This window comes from Fopius arisanus, unplaced genomic scaffold, assembly GCF_000806365.1.
Source record: "Fopius arisanus strain USDA-PBARC FA_bdor unplaced genomic scaffold, ASM80636v1 scaffold00010, whole genome shotgun sequence".
NCBI lineage: Eukaryota > Metazoa > Arthropoda > Insecta > Hymenoptera > Braconidae > Fopius > Fopius arisanus.
The window spans coordinates 754799-772944 of NW_011887749.1; the positions used below are offsets into that span (position 1 = coordinate 754799).

The window sequence follows — 18146 nt, forward strand, 5'->3', positions numbered from 1 at the left end:
TAATGGGTTGAAAACAGCTTCTAATACAAAAACAAAAAACAATGAATGAAGTAAAAAATTACCAAAAAATGAAAACATGTTTAGAAAATAAATTACCCTTGATAATGGGTTGAAAACAGCTTCTAATACAATTAACATATGCAATGGCGATCAATAAATGACAGGGTCAGACTTTAGAAAAAGTAGGATAAACACCTACTTTTTACTAAGTCCAAACCTGTTATTTATGGATGGTCATTGCATATGATAATTGTATTAGGAGCTGTTTTCTACATATTATGAATGGCAATTTAGTTATGAATATTCTTTCTGATGGTAAATTTATTTTTTGTGGTCCTAGTTCTTGTGAAATCATTTAGGCAGTAAGTACATCAGATTTTATTTCAGTTATTATCATTTGGGTTCCATTATACAATCCATTATCGCTATAAATATTTCACAGAAGCACCACAAGACAATATTTCTCTTGGCATTAATTTATGTAGTATGTTATAAATATTTGGCAGGAACTGTTGTTTTTTTTTCGTCCATGGTTAATAATTACTTTATATTTACTTTATAATATTTCTTCCAGGAATTCTATTCCATTTCCATCAGAATTTTACGAATTATTCTATCAGAATTGTAGACAATTATTATTAAAATGATAACGATTTTGGTTTTATTGCACTGGATGTGATTAAAAAATTGAACTAATCCATCAATGGAGATTAATTTTCTGAGACACGTGGGACTCCAAGGACGACGAATTCCCCGAGACTTCCAAAAAATGGGAGACGAGCCCGAGGAATTCATAAAGAAATCAGAACTCCCGTCAGTTTAATAGACTCGAATAATAAATTTTATTCTCCAAGATTCAACAGTTCAATACAAAAAACCACTGGAGTAAAAATATAATTTTTTGAAATACAATCTATTAATAAAATAAATTGAAATTCCTATTGAACATGAAATTCCATTCAATAGAAAATTCCATTGTTTATTTTCTTAATTCTACGGGTGATTGTACAATTTTGGAGAGGAATTGCCTTCGGAATAATGGAAATGAGCCCCAGGAATTCATTAAGAGCCCACAACTCCTCTCAATAGACTCGAATAATAATTTTTATTCTGGACGATTCGACGGTTCAATACAGAAGAATATCATTTCCTAAACACAATTCGCATGCGTACGTGATAATTTTCAGTTATGTACCGGCAAAATAACGTAGAAGGACATTGCTATAAACTTGGAGCTGTAAATCCCCCATCAAAGAAATCCATTGTACGAATACATGAGCTATGGCGGATAAAAAAAAATATAAATTGTAAACCGGTTCTGCCAAAATTGCGAGGATTCGCTTTGGACTGTGAACCTAAAATTTGGAGTTACATTCACTTCTACCTAACTCCGCATAAATAATTCCATATATACAAAACATCTAGTGGATGACATAAAAATACGACGAACACATTATATAACATTCGCTGTATCTTGTAATTTTTACTTCATTTTTTACGCCAGTCTCTTATCAATTGTTTAAATATCTCGTTCGGGAGTAGCTTTAGAGAAAAAAAATTCACTTGTTACTGAGATATTGTAGAGATAATACGAAAGATATAATTTAACAGAAAAACTTTGGGTTTTCTTTAAAGAATTTTATTCAGTTCAGTTGTGAAATAGTAAAATGGGATCAGTATAATTTTACGTTTGTCATAAATACGGATACAACTAGGAAACCATTGATTTAAGGAAAAAATATGAGAAGGCATTTTTTGTAGGAAAATTTTAACAGCTACAAAAAAGGTCTTGGTTTTTTTTTTAAATTCGTCGGTTTTGAGATAAAGTTGTGATGAAGTTGAATGGAATTTTCCTTATTAAATACTGAATGTTTATTGCAGCTATGAGAAATGTTAGAAAACCGAAAATAAAAACGGGATAGAAAAAGCGTGAAAAATTATTTCTATTGGAAAATAAAAATTCTGACTGCATTCTATCAACAATTACTTATTGTTAAATCAAATTCCAATGTTTTAGTGGAAATTGAATAAGATTTCTTAGAGAAAACCCTCGGTTTTTCATAAAATTTTCCGACGTGTCGTGACTAATCAGTACAAAACTCGCTAATAGCTAAATAAAATTACAATAACCACACGCGCCAATAAATTGAACATTATCCCACATTACGACACGCATTATCCCCCCAACAACTTGATCATTCATTATTACGCGGGTGTAATACCCCTATTATCACAATTTCAAGTTTACAACTAAAGCCCCCGTGCAATTTAAATTCTAAAATAGCCTCAATCGTAAATTCTACGGCTTGATCAAACGCGTTTTGTAGCCAGTATCATCGTTGATCAATTCAACGTCGGATTGATCGGAATTTATCAGCTCGAGGGATTGTTTGGAGTTTGTTTTTGGTATTGATGGGACATGAGCCTTTGTATGAATACTCAGTGGATTCTCATACTCGTGCTCGCCTGGAGGAATTATCGGCAGGATGTAATCACTCGTTATTCCTGGGTCAGTCCCGAATGATGGATTTTGGAAACGAATTCTAAAACATGAAATTACGTCATTTGATTCATTCGGGATTTCATTACGTCTTATTTTTTTCTCCTGCGTCTGTTTTGTTGTTGAGATGACGTGTGAATAATTATTATGACGCAAATCATTCATTTTAGAGAATATTTTTAGAGAATATTTTTATGATTCATCACTAATTTCTGGAAATGTTCAATGAATCTAATGATTAAAAGAAATAAGATTGACATTAAAATTGAAAAATCTAGAACATGAGATTGTAAATTAATTCAACAGTGATGGAATTTGAATTAATGGTTTTTCAGAAATGAATGTGAAAGAAAATCGAAATTCTCCTGCAATAAGAAGATTAATTAATTAATTAATTAATTGAATGAAAACGGAAATAACTTTAAGGCCCGGATGGACTGTCTGGAAAAGATAATTTACTCCAAAATTGGGACTTCTAATTACTCCGTCAATTAATCGTTTTTTCCGATAATTGTTAGCTAACGGCCTAGTTGTTGACAACCGCTAAAACGCTAGCTAACAATTATTGAAAAAAACGATGAATTGCCAAAGTAATTAGGAATCCGAATTTCGGAGTAAATTATCTTTTCTAGATAATCCAACGGAGCCTTAACGTAAAATTAATTGATGAAAGTAATAGTAGATTTTGAACAATTGGAAATGGAATAAAATTATGCATTGAAATAATTGATTTGTTAGGGTACATTACCTCAAATCGTACTTGTTACTAATCTCAGTCTTATGTTTCTGGTAATACCAATAACCAGAAAGCATGGCAATCCCTAGAACAACCATGACGATGATTCCCGTAAGAGGTCCAGCCTCTCTCTCAGTTTTCGCCAATCCTTCATTTTTCCTCATGAGGAGAGAATACGAATCAAACCTGATGTCCGGAATGTCGGAATATGGGCATGCGCTATCTGGATCTTGTTCCGAGCCATCGTGACAGATGCATCGGGGAATCCCCTGTCTCTGAATGCACATATAATCGCAGCTGTGACTCTCGCAGGCGTTGATGCCTGAGGGAAGAGCCAAAAACCATGAGGTACATTAGCATAACTAGATCCACAAGCATAGAAACGAGAATATCCATGAATAATCATGAAACTGTTTCGAAAATTCAAAGTTATCGCTCTCCCCCGGGCTCCCCAGTGAGCTAACGAAATACGAAACAATAAATCGTTTGCAGATATTACAGATAATCGACCAGAACTAGATTAATAAATTGACAAAGTCAATTTTAAAAAAAACTAATGGTCGAGAATTTTTGTGATTTATTTTAAAAATTTTTAAATTCGAAAATGAACACAATGAAAGAATGATTTATAATGTGTATGTAAACATTCCAGATTAGGACGTGAGGGGGGGGAGGATTTCTTTTCATTTCAGGATTTTTGCTCCTTTGGAGAGTTTTATTACCACCTACCAACGGAATAAATTAACCGTTAGTTGATACACGAATTGGCGAGAAAAATTGAGATTTTTCAAAATCCAAAAATATTAAAAGTGTCTTTTGGCATGGAAAAATTCTAAATCAGCCAGTGGTCAACAATTTCAAAAACATTTCGACTTACCAACGGGTTGTCTCGACTGATGTGAAATAACAAAGAGTCCTTCGACATTATTACTCTTGACAGGCACCTGCTGACACCTCCTCTCCCCATTGAGTAAACACTTCTGCATGATTCCGGATGTGCCAATGAGCCAAAAAACCGCATCCTCAAAGACATTGATGCCGACCGGCTGATAAACCTGATCCCTCATGAAGACCTCCCTCTCCTTTCCCTCGAGGTTCGCCCTCTCGACAACGTGTAGAGCAGCATCAACCCAGTAGATCGTTCCCCTCTCATGATCAATAGTTATCCCCGAGACAACGCCAAGATCATCACTAACGATATTCCTGGGATTATCCCCATTGAGATCACTCCTCCATATCTCACTGGTGGGTTTATCCAAATCAACGAAAGTCGTCTGCCCCCAGAATACGAATCCATTCTTGGGATCGACAGCCAGCGACAGGACAGTTCCAGGATTTTCAAGCTTCACAATGACAGCGCACTTTGTCTGATTGACATTGCAGGCCTTAATGGCCTCAGGCTTCTCAGTATCGAAGAAATAAACATTATCAGTCATCCAGTCAACAGCGAGAGCTCTGGGTCTACCGATATTCGCGATCCTGTGGTGCTCTGTGCTCCGAAAATTGAACTCATGAATGCTTCCAAGTAGCTCCGAACTCCAGTAAATCGACTCCTTCCCCACATTAACATCTAACCCAGTGATCTGGATCTCTGGTTGCCTGTGAACAACTTCGATTACCTCAAGATTCACTGGAATGCGCCTGATGTCGTCCCGAGTAGCTGTTATGAGCTCCATCGAGCTATTGACGACCTTGCAGGTGGTCCTGTCTAACCTGAGGACGTATCCAGGGAAGCAGCTGCACTCGTACGAGCCGACGATGTTATGACAGACCTGAGAACACACGTTGTTCTTGCACTCGTCGACATCCTGGCAGCTTCTGCCATCAGTGTCGAGAGTGAATCCCTCCCTGCACCAGCAAAGGGGTCCAGTTGGTGTTCTTTGACAGACGTGTTCGCACGTATTCTCGCTGGAACAGCTGGTGGCACAGCCATCACCTTCATCAGAGCTGTCGAAGCAGTCGTTGAGTCCGTCGCAGACATACTCCCACCGGAGGCACCTGCCACTGACGTTGCACTTGAATTCAGGACAGGGAGTCTCATCCTTCTGGACACTCGACCCCCAGTGCTTGTGCACGTCGCAGCCCTTCTCGTCCGAATTATCCCCACAGTCGTCCTGATCGTCGCACATCCAGAACTTTGGTATGCACTTGAGATTGCTACAAGCAAACTCATCCCCAGAGCAGTGGCTGCAGTGGTGCTCGTCGTCGTTCTTCGGACAGTCCATCTCCCCGTCGCACCTTTTATTCATGGGAATGCACTGACCACTACCTATACACGTATATTTATTTGTTCCACAGCTGCGAGCTACCGAAGACTCTCTCCGGCAGTTCATCTCGTCACTCGAGTCTTCGCAGTCGTCTACAGCATTGCAGATCAATTTTGCATCAATGCACTTTTGATTCTGACACGTGAACATAGCCTTGGGACATGTTTTCCTTGTGCACTTGCTACTCTCGTCGGCGCCGTCATCGCAATCCTTTTGACCATCACACTCCCACGATCCTGGGATACAGAGACCGGAAGGACATCTGAATGAAAAGCTATCACAGGTTCTTGCAGCGCAGTTGACCTCGTCGGAAGAATCGAAACACTGGGCTATTCCGTCGCAGATCTTGTACGAGGGGATGCACTTGGACGAGTCCCTGCACTGGAATTCGTCGACGGTGCAAGCCTTCGAGGATATGCAGTGCTTTTCATCTTCTCCATCGTGGCAATCGTCAATGCCATTACACAGTTTTGTGTTATCGATGCAGGAGTTGTCTGAGCACTTGAACTCGACTTCAGAGCACGTTGTTTCGACAACGCAGGTCTTTTTGTTGCTTGCTAGGATCATCCCTGGAGGGCACTTGCAGATACCAGTCTCTGGAGTATCCACCAGACACAAGTGAGAACAGCCTCCGTTGTTCTCTCGACACATGTGATCACTTCGTCCGGATCGAAGACTCGTCGTAACGAGATGCATCATGTCCACATCCGCGGGGATTTCGAGGGTCAGTCCCTTGTTCCTGGTGAGAATCTTGGAGCTACTAGACCAGAAAATACGTGTGTTGTTCTTTAGCGTCCAGAAGATCTCGTCGTCGAGAATGGCGACGCTGACTGGCTCCACCAGATTCGTGTGAAGAAACTTCTTGTTGGTGCCATCCAGGGACATACAGCCAATTATTCCTGATCCCTGATCCGCCCAGAAGATTCTTCTCGTCTCATGGTCGAAAGCCAGTGTAACCCTCGGCCCCAACAGATGGTCCATGATCTGGATCCGTCTACTGCCTGTCATCGACATTCTGTCGATGTGGCATTTCACGACTGAGCAAAAGGCGACGTACATCGTCGCCAGCTCGGGAATCAGCAGAATCGACGTAGGTTTTTCCAGGAAGTGGAATAGCGTTCTGTTCCAGGTCGACAGACTGGTAATGACGATGGTCTTATGGTCCACGTCAGACCAGTACATATTATTCCCAAAGTAGTCAAACGCCAGGCCCTGAATCACTTCCTGGGTAATACCGAGGAGTCTGACATACACCCCAGATGATGGTGTGAACCTGTTGATCGTTTGGGACTTTTGATCGACGACAAGGATTCCCTCCTGGATGGGATCGTACGCTGCAGCGTCGAAATGATGAAGCGTCTGGTGTCCCTCCATCTCGGGCTTGCCGAGAATCTGGTGATAGTAATCTATGAAGAGCCCTCCAGCAGCGATGATCAGATGATTTGCATCCTTGATTCTCTCGCAGCTCTCACCGTCCTCCCCGAGGGTCTTGTCCGGGCTGCAGGTGCATGTGTAGTTGTGCTGAGCATTCAGAAGACATATCCCTTCACAGGGATTGGCGTTGCAGGGATTGTGAAGATCAGGTTTGAGAACCGAATGGTAAATGTGAATTCCGTAGATCTCGTCTACCTCATGGAGTAGCGTCTTCTCACCCTTCCCCGTGAACTTGTTGCAATATTGGATGCTCTTGGTTTTCCAGTCGCTCCAGAAGAGCCTGTCCTCGAAAACTGCGATGGAGAACGGGTGCGTGGCGATGGTGCGGAGAACTGTTCTGCGACCAGTGCCGTCTAGATGGATTGATTCGATAATATCGACTTTGGCATCCACCCAGTAGAGCCTGGAGTTAGGATAGTCGATGGTGAGGCCGTTGGGCCAGCCGAGGCCCTCAGTAACGATAGGAGCTCTAGAGTGTCCATTCATCTCCGCCCTGGAGATGTGGGGTCTCTCTCCCCAGTCGCTCCAGTACATCTCTCCAGTGGCCGGATGGAGTACAAGTCCTCGGGGCCTATCAATGTCCTCCGTAATAATAACAGCACAATGAGACCCTGAATTCGTGCAGACACCAATTCTCCGGTAAAGACTGTCGGTAAAGTAGATATTCCCAGTAACCCAATCGACTGAGATCTCCTCGGGGATTCCCAGACCCGCTGTGACGATCACTTCAGGTTTTATTCCATCCTCTAAAGCTCGAAAAATCGCTTCATCTCCCATGTGTATGTCAGACCAGTAGATGTACATGGAGTCCAGGGCGACACCTATCACGTGCTGTAAATTCTTGGCGATTGGAAAATATACCTCGTGGGTGGAAAGATAAAAACCTCGGATTTCCGTCCTCGACGAGAAAATGAGGATAGCATCCCCCCGGTCTTTCGAGACCTTGCAGGTGTGTCGGTCCTCCTGGAGATCGTATGACATGTCACAGAGGCAGGAGTAGGTGCCAGGCTCGTTGATGCAGTGGTGATCACAGAGCTCCGGTGACTCCATGCACTCATCAATATCTTGACAGCTGTCATTCACCATACGATATCCTGGAGAACACGTGCAGCTTGGGCCTTTGGGGGTTGGCTGGCAGCTGTGACTGCAGTTCATCGTTTTGCACTTCTGTTCAGCTGCGGTGCAGATGGCGCTGTGCTCATCCGAATTGTCACCACAATCATTGAAGCTGCTGCACGTCAGGTTGAGGGGAATGCAGTGATTGTTGTCGCAGAGGAAGAAACCGTTATCAACGGTGCAGTTCTCCGGGGGATGGACTGGACAATTGAACTCATCCGAATGATCTGGACAATCTGCCTGGCCATCGCACCTCCACTTCTCCTGGATGCAGTAACCATCGGCACAACCAAATTCTCTAGCATTGCAGGTTTTGTTCAGGACACAGCCTGCGTACTCATCGCTCCCGTCGTAGCAGTTGTTCTCGTTGTTGCAGAATTTCGATAAGGGGATGCAGTTGCCGTTTGTGCAGGTGAACTCCTGGGGGGTGCAGCGGTTTGGCTGAGGGGTTGATGGTGAATTTGGGGTTTCGGGACAGGAACGCTCGTCGGAGAAGTCTCCGCAGTCGTTGTCACCGTCGCAGCGGAAAAATGACGCTAGACATCTGCCGTTGTTACATCTGAACCAATCGGGAGACTCGCACGTATCCGAGGCTGTGGAAGGACACAATTTATTTATTGATTTTCAATTGGTTAATGTTATTTATGCATTTTAAAACTATTTGTACTGTAATCAGAGTCTTGGAGATTTTTAATTTTCAGCATTTTTCAATATTTAAGCAAAGACACACAAATAAATTAAAAATTCTAGTTAAATTAAGTGAGATAAAAAAAATTAATTAATTAATTGAACTTATCGTTGATTTTTACAGAATCTACTTGTTTCTAGCGAATCAATGATTTAGGAATTCAAGACAAATCGCCAATTTTGAATAATTAAATGTCTTCATTATTCTATCAAATTAATTTCCCTGCGATTATCTTTAGCGAACCGGATATTAAATTGGGAAAAATACAGGGATTGGAATTTCATCGATACTTTTCCAATTATTTTAATACTCACATATCGCTTGATAATGTAAACACAGAAGTACAGAAGTAAATAATAAGTGGATCCTTGCCATCGCCTGTGAATCAAACGCAAAAATAAATCTCGGATTAATTCAGTTAAAATGAAACTGTTGAATTATTTACACTCGCCAGTTCATAGTCAATTTTCATTAAATAACAATATTGATATCTAAAATAATTAATAATATCGCAGTAACCATAAGTCATTAATTAATTAATTAATTAACAGTGTTATTGTTACGTTCGTTAATCTTTTTCTTATTTCATAGAAATTTTGACAAAAATGAAAAGTCACTGGACAGCTCGAGAAGCTTTTATTTTTGTCCCATTTTTTAGTGTTTTTTAAAGATTTTATTTTCTTTTTTGGTTAAAATAAATTTTACCGGTTTCTAGTGTTGAATTCTGGAAATATTTCCACCGTGTGAAATGTTTTCGGTGTGACAGGAGACAGCGAGGAAAAATAATGAATTTATCTGCAAGTCTAGGAATAGCAACGCCTACGATTTCATGTAAAGAGTAATTAAATATAGGCTATCGCAATTTTTTTGGCAACCCACGGATCGCACCCACGATCGGTTGAACGTCCTACGAGATTCACGCAATCAGTTGTAATTATTTCCGGCGAAATAAAGCGAAAAGAAGCGAAAAGTCTTCAATATTTCGACAATTTTCGCAGCTCCGGCGTTTAATCAATTTTACTCTATCCAAATAAAATTGATCAATGCAGTAAATAATTATCGCCAGTCAAAATGAAATCAACAATGACAAAATGACAATGACAAAATAGAGTACAATGCAAAAAATTGTTAATTAATTTCAATTAACGAGAAATCATTCTTTAATAAGAAAAAAAAACATTAACTTATTTCACGGAAGCGAGAGATCCCATTGTTTTTTCTTATTCGTTAATTAATGTGACGAAAATCTATTTTGATTTGAAGAATTTATGAATTGTTTATCGAAATTATTTATTATCACTGAACTAGAATTACCAAAGCTCCAGAATTTCAAAACATTTTCCGGAGAGAAAGATTGAGTGAAAATCGGGAAATCTAGGAAATCTATATTTTTATTTCCATTCCAAAATTGATAGAAGATTGCTTGATCTTATTAATTGATGTTTAATGAGAGGATTACCCAATTTCCCTTTTTTCTTAATTTTTTAAATTTTGATGATTATTTCTTCCTGAGTAATTGGAGATCGATTAATTAATATTTGGGAACAGATGAATGAGTGATTTGGAGAGCTCACCGATAACGGCAAAAACGAAGGGCTCTCAAGGACTAGAAAAGATACTTCTTCTTGAATCACTGGATGTTGGATATCCGTCGAGCTTCAGCAGAGAACGATAACTGAAGAGAATTCCCCTCGACACTGGACAATGGGCCTTAGAGTTTCGGATGCCGGAAATGTTTAACACATTTGTCCCGTCAATTCTACTTGTAAATAGGATCATTTGCTCAACCGAATTACTCTAAACTAGCCAACAATCTGCTATTCCATAAACACTTTTTTTCAATAATTCTATTTGTAATTTACTTAAACTAGGAGAATCTACCAATCGCTTATTTGATTATGGCTTTTTAACAATTTTATTATTTATCTACATTTATATTATATTATTTAATTATACGTTTATATATTTGTTGTTTATTCAATTTATTTAGGAACAATTCCATAAATATTTGTTTATATAATTGACGAAAAATTATTTAAAGGGCAAATCTGCGGGATTTATTTATGTCTGAATTTATTTACTTAAACTAGGAGAATCTACCTATCGCTTATTTGATTATGCCTTTTTAACAATCTTATTATTTATCTACATTTATATTATATTATTTAATTATACGTTTATATATTTGTTGTTTATTCAATTTATTTAGGAACAATTCCATAAATATTTGTTTATATAATTGACGAAAAATTATTTAAAGGGCAAATCTGCGGGATTTATTTATGTCTGAATTTATTTGGTTATTTTATTAGTTACATTTTTATTAGATTATTTAATTATGTGGCGATATGTTTGTTGTAAAATACTATGGATTTTCAGTTTGTGGATTTCAAGAAGAGTCTTTATTACAGAGTTGGATATTGAGACTTGGAATTTCTTTTAATCGATTTCGTAATCCTCAGAATATTTTTCCTGGTGAATTCGAAGAAATTGCGGCAATCGAATATTGAGTTGAAATTTTTTCTACAAAAATTTCTGGTATCTCATTACGGAGAGCAAATAAAAGAACATTAAAGAAAATTTTGTAAATTAATTGATCAGTATTTGAATAACAAATCGATGGATTGTGGAAAATAGAGTTATAATTTCAAAGATAAAAACAAAACGACAATTTATGATAGTCTCTCGTAAAAAAAATACCAAAAATCCCCGAAATGCAATTTCTAAACAGAATTTCAAGAGGACTTAAAAGAAATTTCTCTAGACATTCACTAAATATTAATAAGAAATTCCGTTTTCCACAACTTGCTATTATAATTTCTTTTTGCGAACTATAATTTGTCCCTTCCAGGAAATAGAGTAAAATGAAATGAATAATAAAAAGACAGGTCTGATCCAGTACTTGACCCTTCAACAAAAAGTAATTGCAATTCAATAATACGAATGCCCAGGGGAGCAATTGCTGAATTTGTAATTACCGGCGTCACTTTATGTGCGAAATGTGAAAAAGGCACGTCAGTTTAAAAAGTGAAATACCAGGAGGAGTGATTCAGAGATGATTTGTTTTTTTCGTTGGTTCCGCTCATTGTGGAGGGGACAATTCAATCGGCACTCAAGTGATGATAATTATCAGTGGGAAATGGCATTCACCCGTTGTTTTTTCAACACCATTGGTGTCTGGCCACGAGCCGGAAGAGCAAACCGATTGAGATTTATAATTACTGTTGCAATACTGATTGCCTTCATCGATGCCCCCCAATTTTTCAGACTGTGCTTCAGTGAAAACGCATATCAGCGGTACTACGGTTGGAATTACTTGATCACCAATGCTATTACCACCGGTCTTGTATCCATTCTTTGCAGCAATTGTCAGGTTCTCCAGTCCATACTGGATGAAATACGAGAAAACTGGAGGAGTCATGATTTTCCTGAGGACAAAAAAGTCATGCATCAACATGGGCAGCTTTCGAGAAACATTTCAGTGATTACCATCCTAGTTCACTTCTATGTCAACACTAGTATGTACATTGATTGAAGTTTGTTGAAATTTCTGGTCTAATGTCATCTAAATTTTTTATTATGTGATTTTCAATTCAATTTTTAATGAAAACTTTCGGTAAAACTCTTTCGGGTATTTTGGAAATTCAAGAATTTGGGTTTTTTTTGTGAATATTTATCGATTTTTTAACAATCTTCGAATTTTCAATTATGTGATTTTTAATTCAATTTTAATTGAAAATGTTTACGAGAATCCTCACTTAGTTGGAGAATAGAAGAGGGCATTTTCGCATTTAACATTCATTTTTTCAATAACAATTTGAATTTCCAGATTTATCTTGAAAGCACAATTGAATTTTCAGTAAATTATTTGAAATTCTTTAAACTTTCAATTTCAATTTCACCTGAACTTTCAATTGTGGGAATTTCACTTTCATCTTGAAAATTTCCGAAAATTTGATTTTTAGTATTGAACAATAATCAATTTTTGGATGAAATCATAATTTTCAGGGTGACAATTGACTATTAATTAAATCCAATTCAATTTTCAATTGACTAAAAATTCGGAGAATTTCCCGATAGATTAAATATAAGACCAAAACATTGAGAATCATTTCTATTATATGAGAAATTAACTGATTCATCAACGGACAATTTCCCGAAATTTCGATGCAATATCTTCCGGGAATTGATTTTTTTTTCAGACGGAGAATTATCGTTTCTATTCGCAGCATTTGCTAGAGGGGAACCGGCTGAAGTATTGTCAGATTTTTATTGGTACCCATTTCCCTTGACCAATCCACTTGTCTTGGTTTTATGTCACGTCTCGGTGTGGGCAAGTTATTTCTTGGTCGCAATTATATTTACGGCAATTGACATATGCGCCGCTGTGCTTATCCTGCACACTTGCGGACAATTAATTATCCTGGGACTTAGAATGGAGAGATATGAAGGAAAAATTCGTCACTCGTCAGGAAACGAAATCCTGACGGACTGCAGTTGTCTGAAATGCATTGTCTATTCTCACGTGAAAATCAGCAATTTTGTCAAGAGAATCAATATCTATTTTCGGATAGTCTATTTCTTGTTTTTTTTTCATGCACTAGTCGCTCTATGCTGGCTGGGATTTTTAGTTTCGCAGGTGAAAAACTACCACCACACACCAAAAATACATTTTAATACATTTCCAGGATGAAATACATCCTTTGCGGCCATTTTCTGTACATCACTCCGTGCAGTAAATGGCGCTGGCGCATGCGCTTTTCGCAGTTTGCGCATACCTCAATGTAAAATTCTGTACGAAACTCATGCGGTATGAATTTTGTGATGAGTATGATTAAAAAATTGTTCATACCATAAATGAATTCGATCCTAGAAATGTATTTTTTTTCTCAGGAACGATCAAGAGGGATTTTCTTTGATTTTTTCTGTTTACTTTTTAGGCAGTTGCGGCCAATAATTACGAAAATGTGTCTATGGACGGCCTCTGGAACATACTTATGGCTTTGAAAATGTTTTTGTACTGCTGGTTGGTAGAAACGTGTCAAGAAAAAAGTAATGCCCTGGGGGACATTGTGTATTCTAACGAGTGGATGGCTAAAGATCGAAAAGGTTCTCGAGATTTGCTCTTCATCATTCGATATTCGAGAGTTCCTCTGAAAATCACAGCTGGCAACCACTACGTACTGTCTCTGGAGCTCTTCAGAAAGGTCAATAGGTCAACATCTTGACTATTGGCAGCAACAATATAGGATTTGTATCACCTTACTGAATTTCTGTTACAGTTTGTGCTGACAGCGTTCTCTTATTTATCAGCAGTCATAACTATCGCCTCGAAAAAACGAATTCAATCCTAGATAGGGATTTGCACTCAAGGAATAGGCGGCAAACTCTTTCCTCTTTTTAATCAGTGAAGACAACCTCTTCTCGCTTTTGTCAGCAAAAGAAATGCTCAAAGAATTTCTCATGTTTTTTCTACGAAGTTATCCTGGCATGTGACAGCACGATTCTATGATAATCACAAGCAGACGATTATAGAAATGATGATGTAGTGTTAATCTCATAATCTCTGGTGGCAAGGACATGAACTACTTCTCTACTCATTGGTTTGGCGATCCGGGGAAGTCCCGAGTTAATATACTGCAGGAAAAATCTGCGGGTTAAATTTCTATAATACAAAGGTATTAGTTAGAATTTTTTATTTCTCGCGTGAGAGATTTGCGGGAAATCGAGAAAATTTATAAATGCAGACGCTTGTGTCATCCATTTGTTTTATTGATTAATAAAGAATAGTAAATCCAATGTTTCAATGAATTTACCATTTCTAATTCTTACAATTCCTATAAACTACTTAGTCCAAAATGTAACACTGATAATAAATAATCGATAATGGTTATGAAAAGTCGCGATGGAAAAACATCATCAATAAAAAATATCTCGATTAATCTCGAATTTGGAGGATCAATTTTCTGCCGGTTCATTCAAGTCCTAGAGATCGTCAACTCCCCGAAGATTAATTGACGAACAGGCGCCAGGATCTCTCGGATACACTAACAGCCAAATCATCTGCAAGCAAATAAAAGAATCCCCAATAATTCCACACTCCAACTTTGCAACAATTAACTTAAGTACTTGAAGTCTTAACCATGAAAACGAACTTCTAAATTTCTCAGAGGGTTACCTGGAGGGTTGCGATACAACGAGAAGTTCCTGTCCATAATGATTTCTTACAGTAACAGGTACACATACATCTTCAAGGAGCGAGCATTTCTGTAGGACACCAGAGGTTCCCATCAGCCAATAAAGCGAGTCTCCATAAACATTAATGGTGACAGGGTACTGTAGCTTTGTCCTGAGGAATACATCTCGAGCAGAGCCATCAAGCTTTGCTCGTTCGATCACCTGAAGAGAGGTGTCAACCCAGTACAGCCTTGAGCGTTCATGATCAATGGCGATTCCCGATACGACTCCCAAATTCCCAGCGATATTCACCAAATTTTCACCATCCAAATCACTCCTCCAGATCTCGGTGGTAGGATTCTGAGCGGAGAAGTTCGTTTGTCCCCAGAAGAACCAGCCAACTCTCGGTTCTACCACAAAAGACGAGACCACTCCAGGATTCTTGGCTTGAACAACTAGAGTAGCTTTAGTCTCATTGAAGCTGCAGGACCTCACCTCCCCAGGTGTCTCACCATCCAAGTAAAAGACGTTGTGAGTTATCCAGTCAACAGCGAGAACCCTCGGCAGTCCAGAGTTCCCATTGTCCTCCTTTTCCCTGGTCTTCAGATTCATCTCGTGAATTATCTTGAGAAGTTTTGGACTCCAGTTGGTTAACCCTGAGGCTTCACCCTCTGATCTTGTTGCCTGACGTCCCTGAGCCTCTGAACAAATTCTCCTTATGTCCTCCCTCGCATCTGTCAACAGATCGATGTTACCGGTCTTCTCAACTACAGGCTTTGACTTGCTGATCGTCATTGGAATCTCATCCAAACAGCTCTTCTCATCCGAATTATCACCGCAATCATCTCGGTTATCACAGACGAGTGCTGTGGATATGCAGTTAAAATTGTCACAACTGAATTCACCATCACCGCAGCTTGTGCAATTCACCTCGTCCGCACCATTGAAGCAGTCGTCGACTCCATCGCACCGGAGGCTTAGACTGATGCAGGAATGATCGTAAGAGCACTCGAATTCCTCCTTCGGACAGGCTGAGTCAAGCAGACATGTCTCATGGTCTGCATCAAGAATCATAGCTGGTGGGCATCTGCAGGCACGAGAGGTGAGACTCTCCACCAGACACACGTGAGAGCATCCCCCATTGTTGATCTGACACTGATGGACATTATCTATTGAATAGTTTTTTGAGCTCGTCGTGATCAGATGCATGACGTCGACACTGGGAATGGGCAGGTCGAATCGTTTCCTTCCGGTGAAGCTCTTCGTCTTGTTTGACCAGAATACAGTTGTCGTGTTCTTGAGGGTCCAGAAGACCTCGTCACCGAGAATAGCCAGGCTGACGGGTTGGGGCAAGTGAAGATGCAAAAGCTTTCTCTCGTTTCCATCGAAGGAGACACTCTCGATTCTGCCTGTCCCCTCGTCTGTCAAGAAAACTCTGTCCGTTTCGGCGTCGTAAGCTAGAGCAACTCGTGGACCTCGAAAATTGTTCTTAAGAAAGCGAGATCGTTCGCCCCCTGTCATCAGCATCTTGTCGATGTGACAACTGGAGGACACACACAAGGCGACGAACATCGTGGACTTCTCGGGTATTAATAGAATCGCTCTGGGCTCCTCCGAGAAAAGGATGAAAGTTTTCTCCAAGGTTGATAGACTCATCACTTCGATTCTTCTGTTTTCAACATCAGCCGAGTACAGATTATTACCAACATGATCGAAACCTGTTCCACCGATAATTTCGTCGGCTCCGAAGACCCGGGAGATCTCGTCGAACATGATTTGATTGCTGTTGCTCAAGGAGTTTCTGTTGAGAGACTCGTAGATCTCTGCATAGATATTTATTATATATCATTATCATAATATTTATTATATATTATCATCATAATATTTTGGTAAATAATATTCGGCCATGAAACGGATTATTACAAATATCATTGATATCATTAACAATATCAATTTAAAATTGATGTGGACACCAGAATTCCGAGGATATGACTTAGAACTGAATTTTTACCTGCAAAATGATGAGACGTGTGAATTCTCTCCCAGTGGGGTCTCCCCAGGATGTCGTGCCGATAATCTAAGAAGACCTTTCCTGTCGCGATGATGATGTGTTGATTGACATTTTTGATTCGTATGCAACTTTTGCCGTCGAAGCCGAGTTCTTCATCTAGGCCGCATGCACACGTGTAATGATTGCGATCAGCAGCTAGTAGACAAATTTCTTCGCAGCTGGCAGAGCTGCATGGATTGTAGAGTTTAGGCTTGAGGACAGGATGATGAATGTGGATTCCGTAGATCTCGTTGGATTCTTTGAGAAGGGTCTTCTCATCTCGACCCGTTAGCTTGTTGCAGTGGTGAATGCTTTTCCTTCTCAAGTCACTCCAGAAGAGCTTTTCATCGAGAATTGCGATTGAAAAGGGATGGGTCAGGGCTGTGTGGTGGACTGTTCTTCGGTCGGAACCGTCCAGTTTCAGGGACTGAACGATTTTCAGTTTTGCATCGACCCAGTAAAGTCTGGCGTGTGGATAATCGATGGTCAGGCCGTTGGGCCATCCCAAATTATCGGTTACGAGGGTTGATCTAGAGTTTCCGTTCATTCCTGATGTAGAAATGTGCGGGACACTTCCCCAGTCGCTCCAGTACATTCTTTTTGATGCCGGGTGTAGGGCTAGACCTCGGGGCTTCTCTGTGTCATCTGTTATCACTGCTGTACAGTGGGAACCCGAGCTTGTGCATACGCCAATTCGCTTGTAGAGACTGTCTGCATTCCATTCAGTGATTAGGAAATGAAGAAAAGTGTTGGGAATTCGGTGGAAAATTCGAGCAATTTTCTACTAAATTTCCCATTGCGTAGAAAGAAAAATTACCGGAAAATTGTGTAATTGTGCAACTCTCATGTAATTTATCATGAATTTTTCCGAATTGGACTGGAAAATTTGAGAAAATTGTGAAGAAAAGCCTTAATTGAATTATTTCTGTAGAAGATCGGTCTCTCGACTTGTTCTGTTCAATATATTTTTTATAGTTCATTAAAAAATCGTCTTTTGTTATTTTATTAATTATAGTTTCCTCTAGAAATGAAAAAATGATAGATAATAAAACCAAAGAAAAAATAATTCTCAATAAACTAAATTACACAGAAGATTTTAATTCTTTATCTGTTTTAATTTTCTACTGCATAAAACTTCTTCCCCTTATTATGATATTAAATTAAAGAATTGTGTAAAT

The 18146-nt window shown here is 39.2% G+C and overlaps 1 protein-coding gene across 1 annotated transcript; it reads right to left on the bottom strand.

Moving 5' to 3' along the window:
• Positions 1 to 55: 55 nt before the first annotated feature.
• Positions 56 to 17595, bottom strand: LOC105262709 (vitellogenin receptor). Its single transcript, XM_011298430.1, has 8 exons — positions 16930 to 17595; positions 14920 to 16741; positions 11975 to 12169; positions 10316 to 10397; positions 9056 to 9119; positions 4114 to 8646; positions 3249 to 3558; positions 56 to 2543 (listed from the first exon to the last, which is right to left on the bottom strand). Exons 1-8 carry the CDS (start codon positions 17561 to 17563, stop codon positions 2300 to 2302), a joined length of 7884 nt encoding a protein of 2627 aa, XP_011296732.1. The 5' UTR covers positions 17564 to 17595; the 3' UTR covers positions 56 to 2299.
• Positions 17596 to 18146: the final 551 nt, after the last annotated feature.

What these genes read in the sequence shown, in the direction of transcription:
- LOC105262709 (XM_011298430.1), bottom strand. Translation starts at nt 17,563, where the DNA reads ATGTACTGGAGCGACTGGGGAAGTGTCCCGCACATTTCTACATCAGGA. An exon ending in CACGTCTCATCATTTTGCAG is followed by an intron (nt 16,742 to 16,929) that starts GTAAAAATTCAG and finishes ATATCTATGCAG; the next exon opens with AGATCTACGAGTCTCTCAAC. An exon ending in TCAGTCGAGACAACCCGTTG is followed by an intron (nt 3,559 to 4,113) that starts GTAAGTCGAAAT and finishes CTCTTCCCTCAG; the next exon opens with GCATCAACGCCTGCGAGAGT.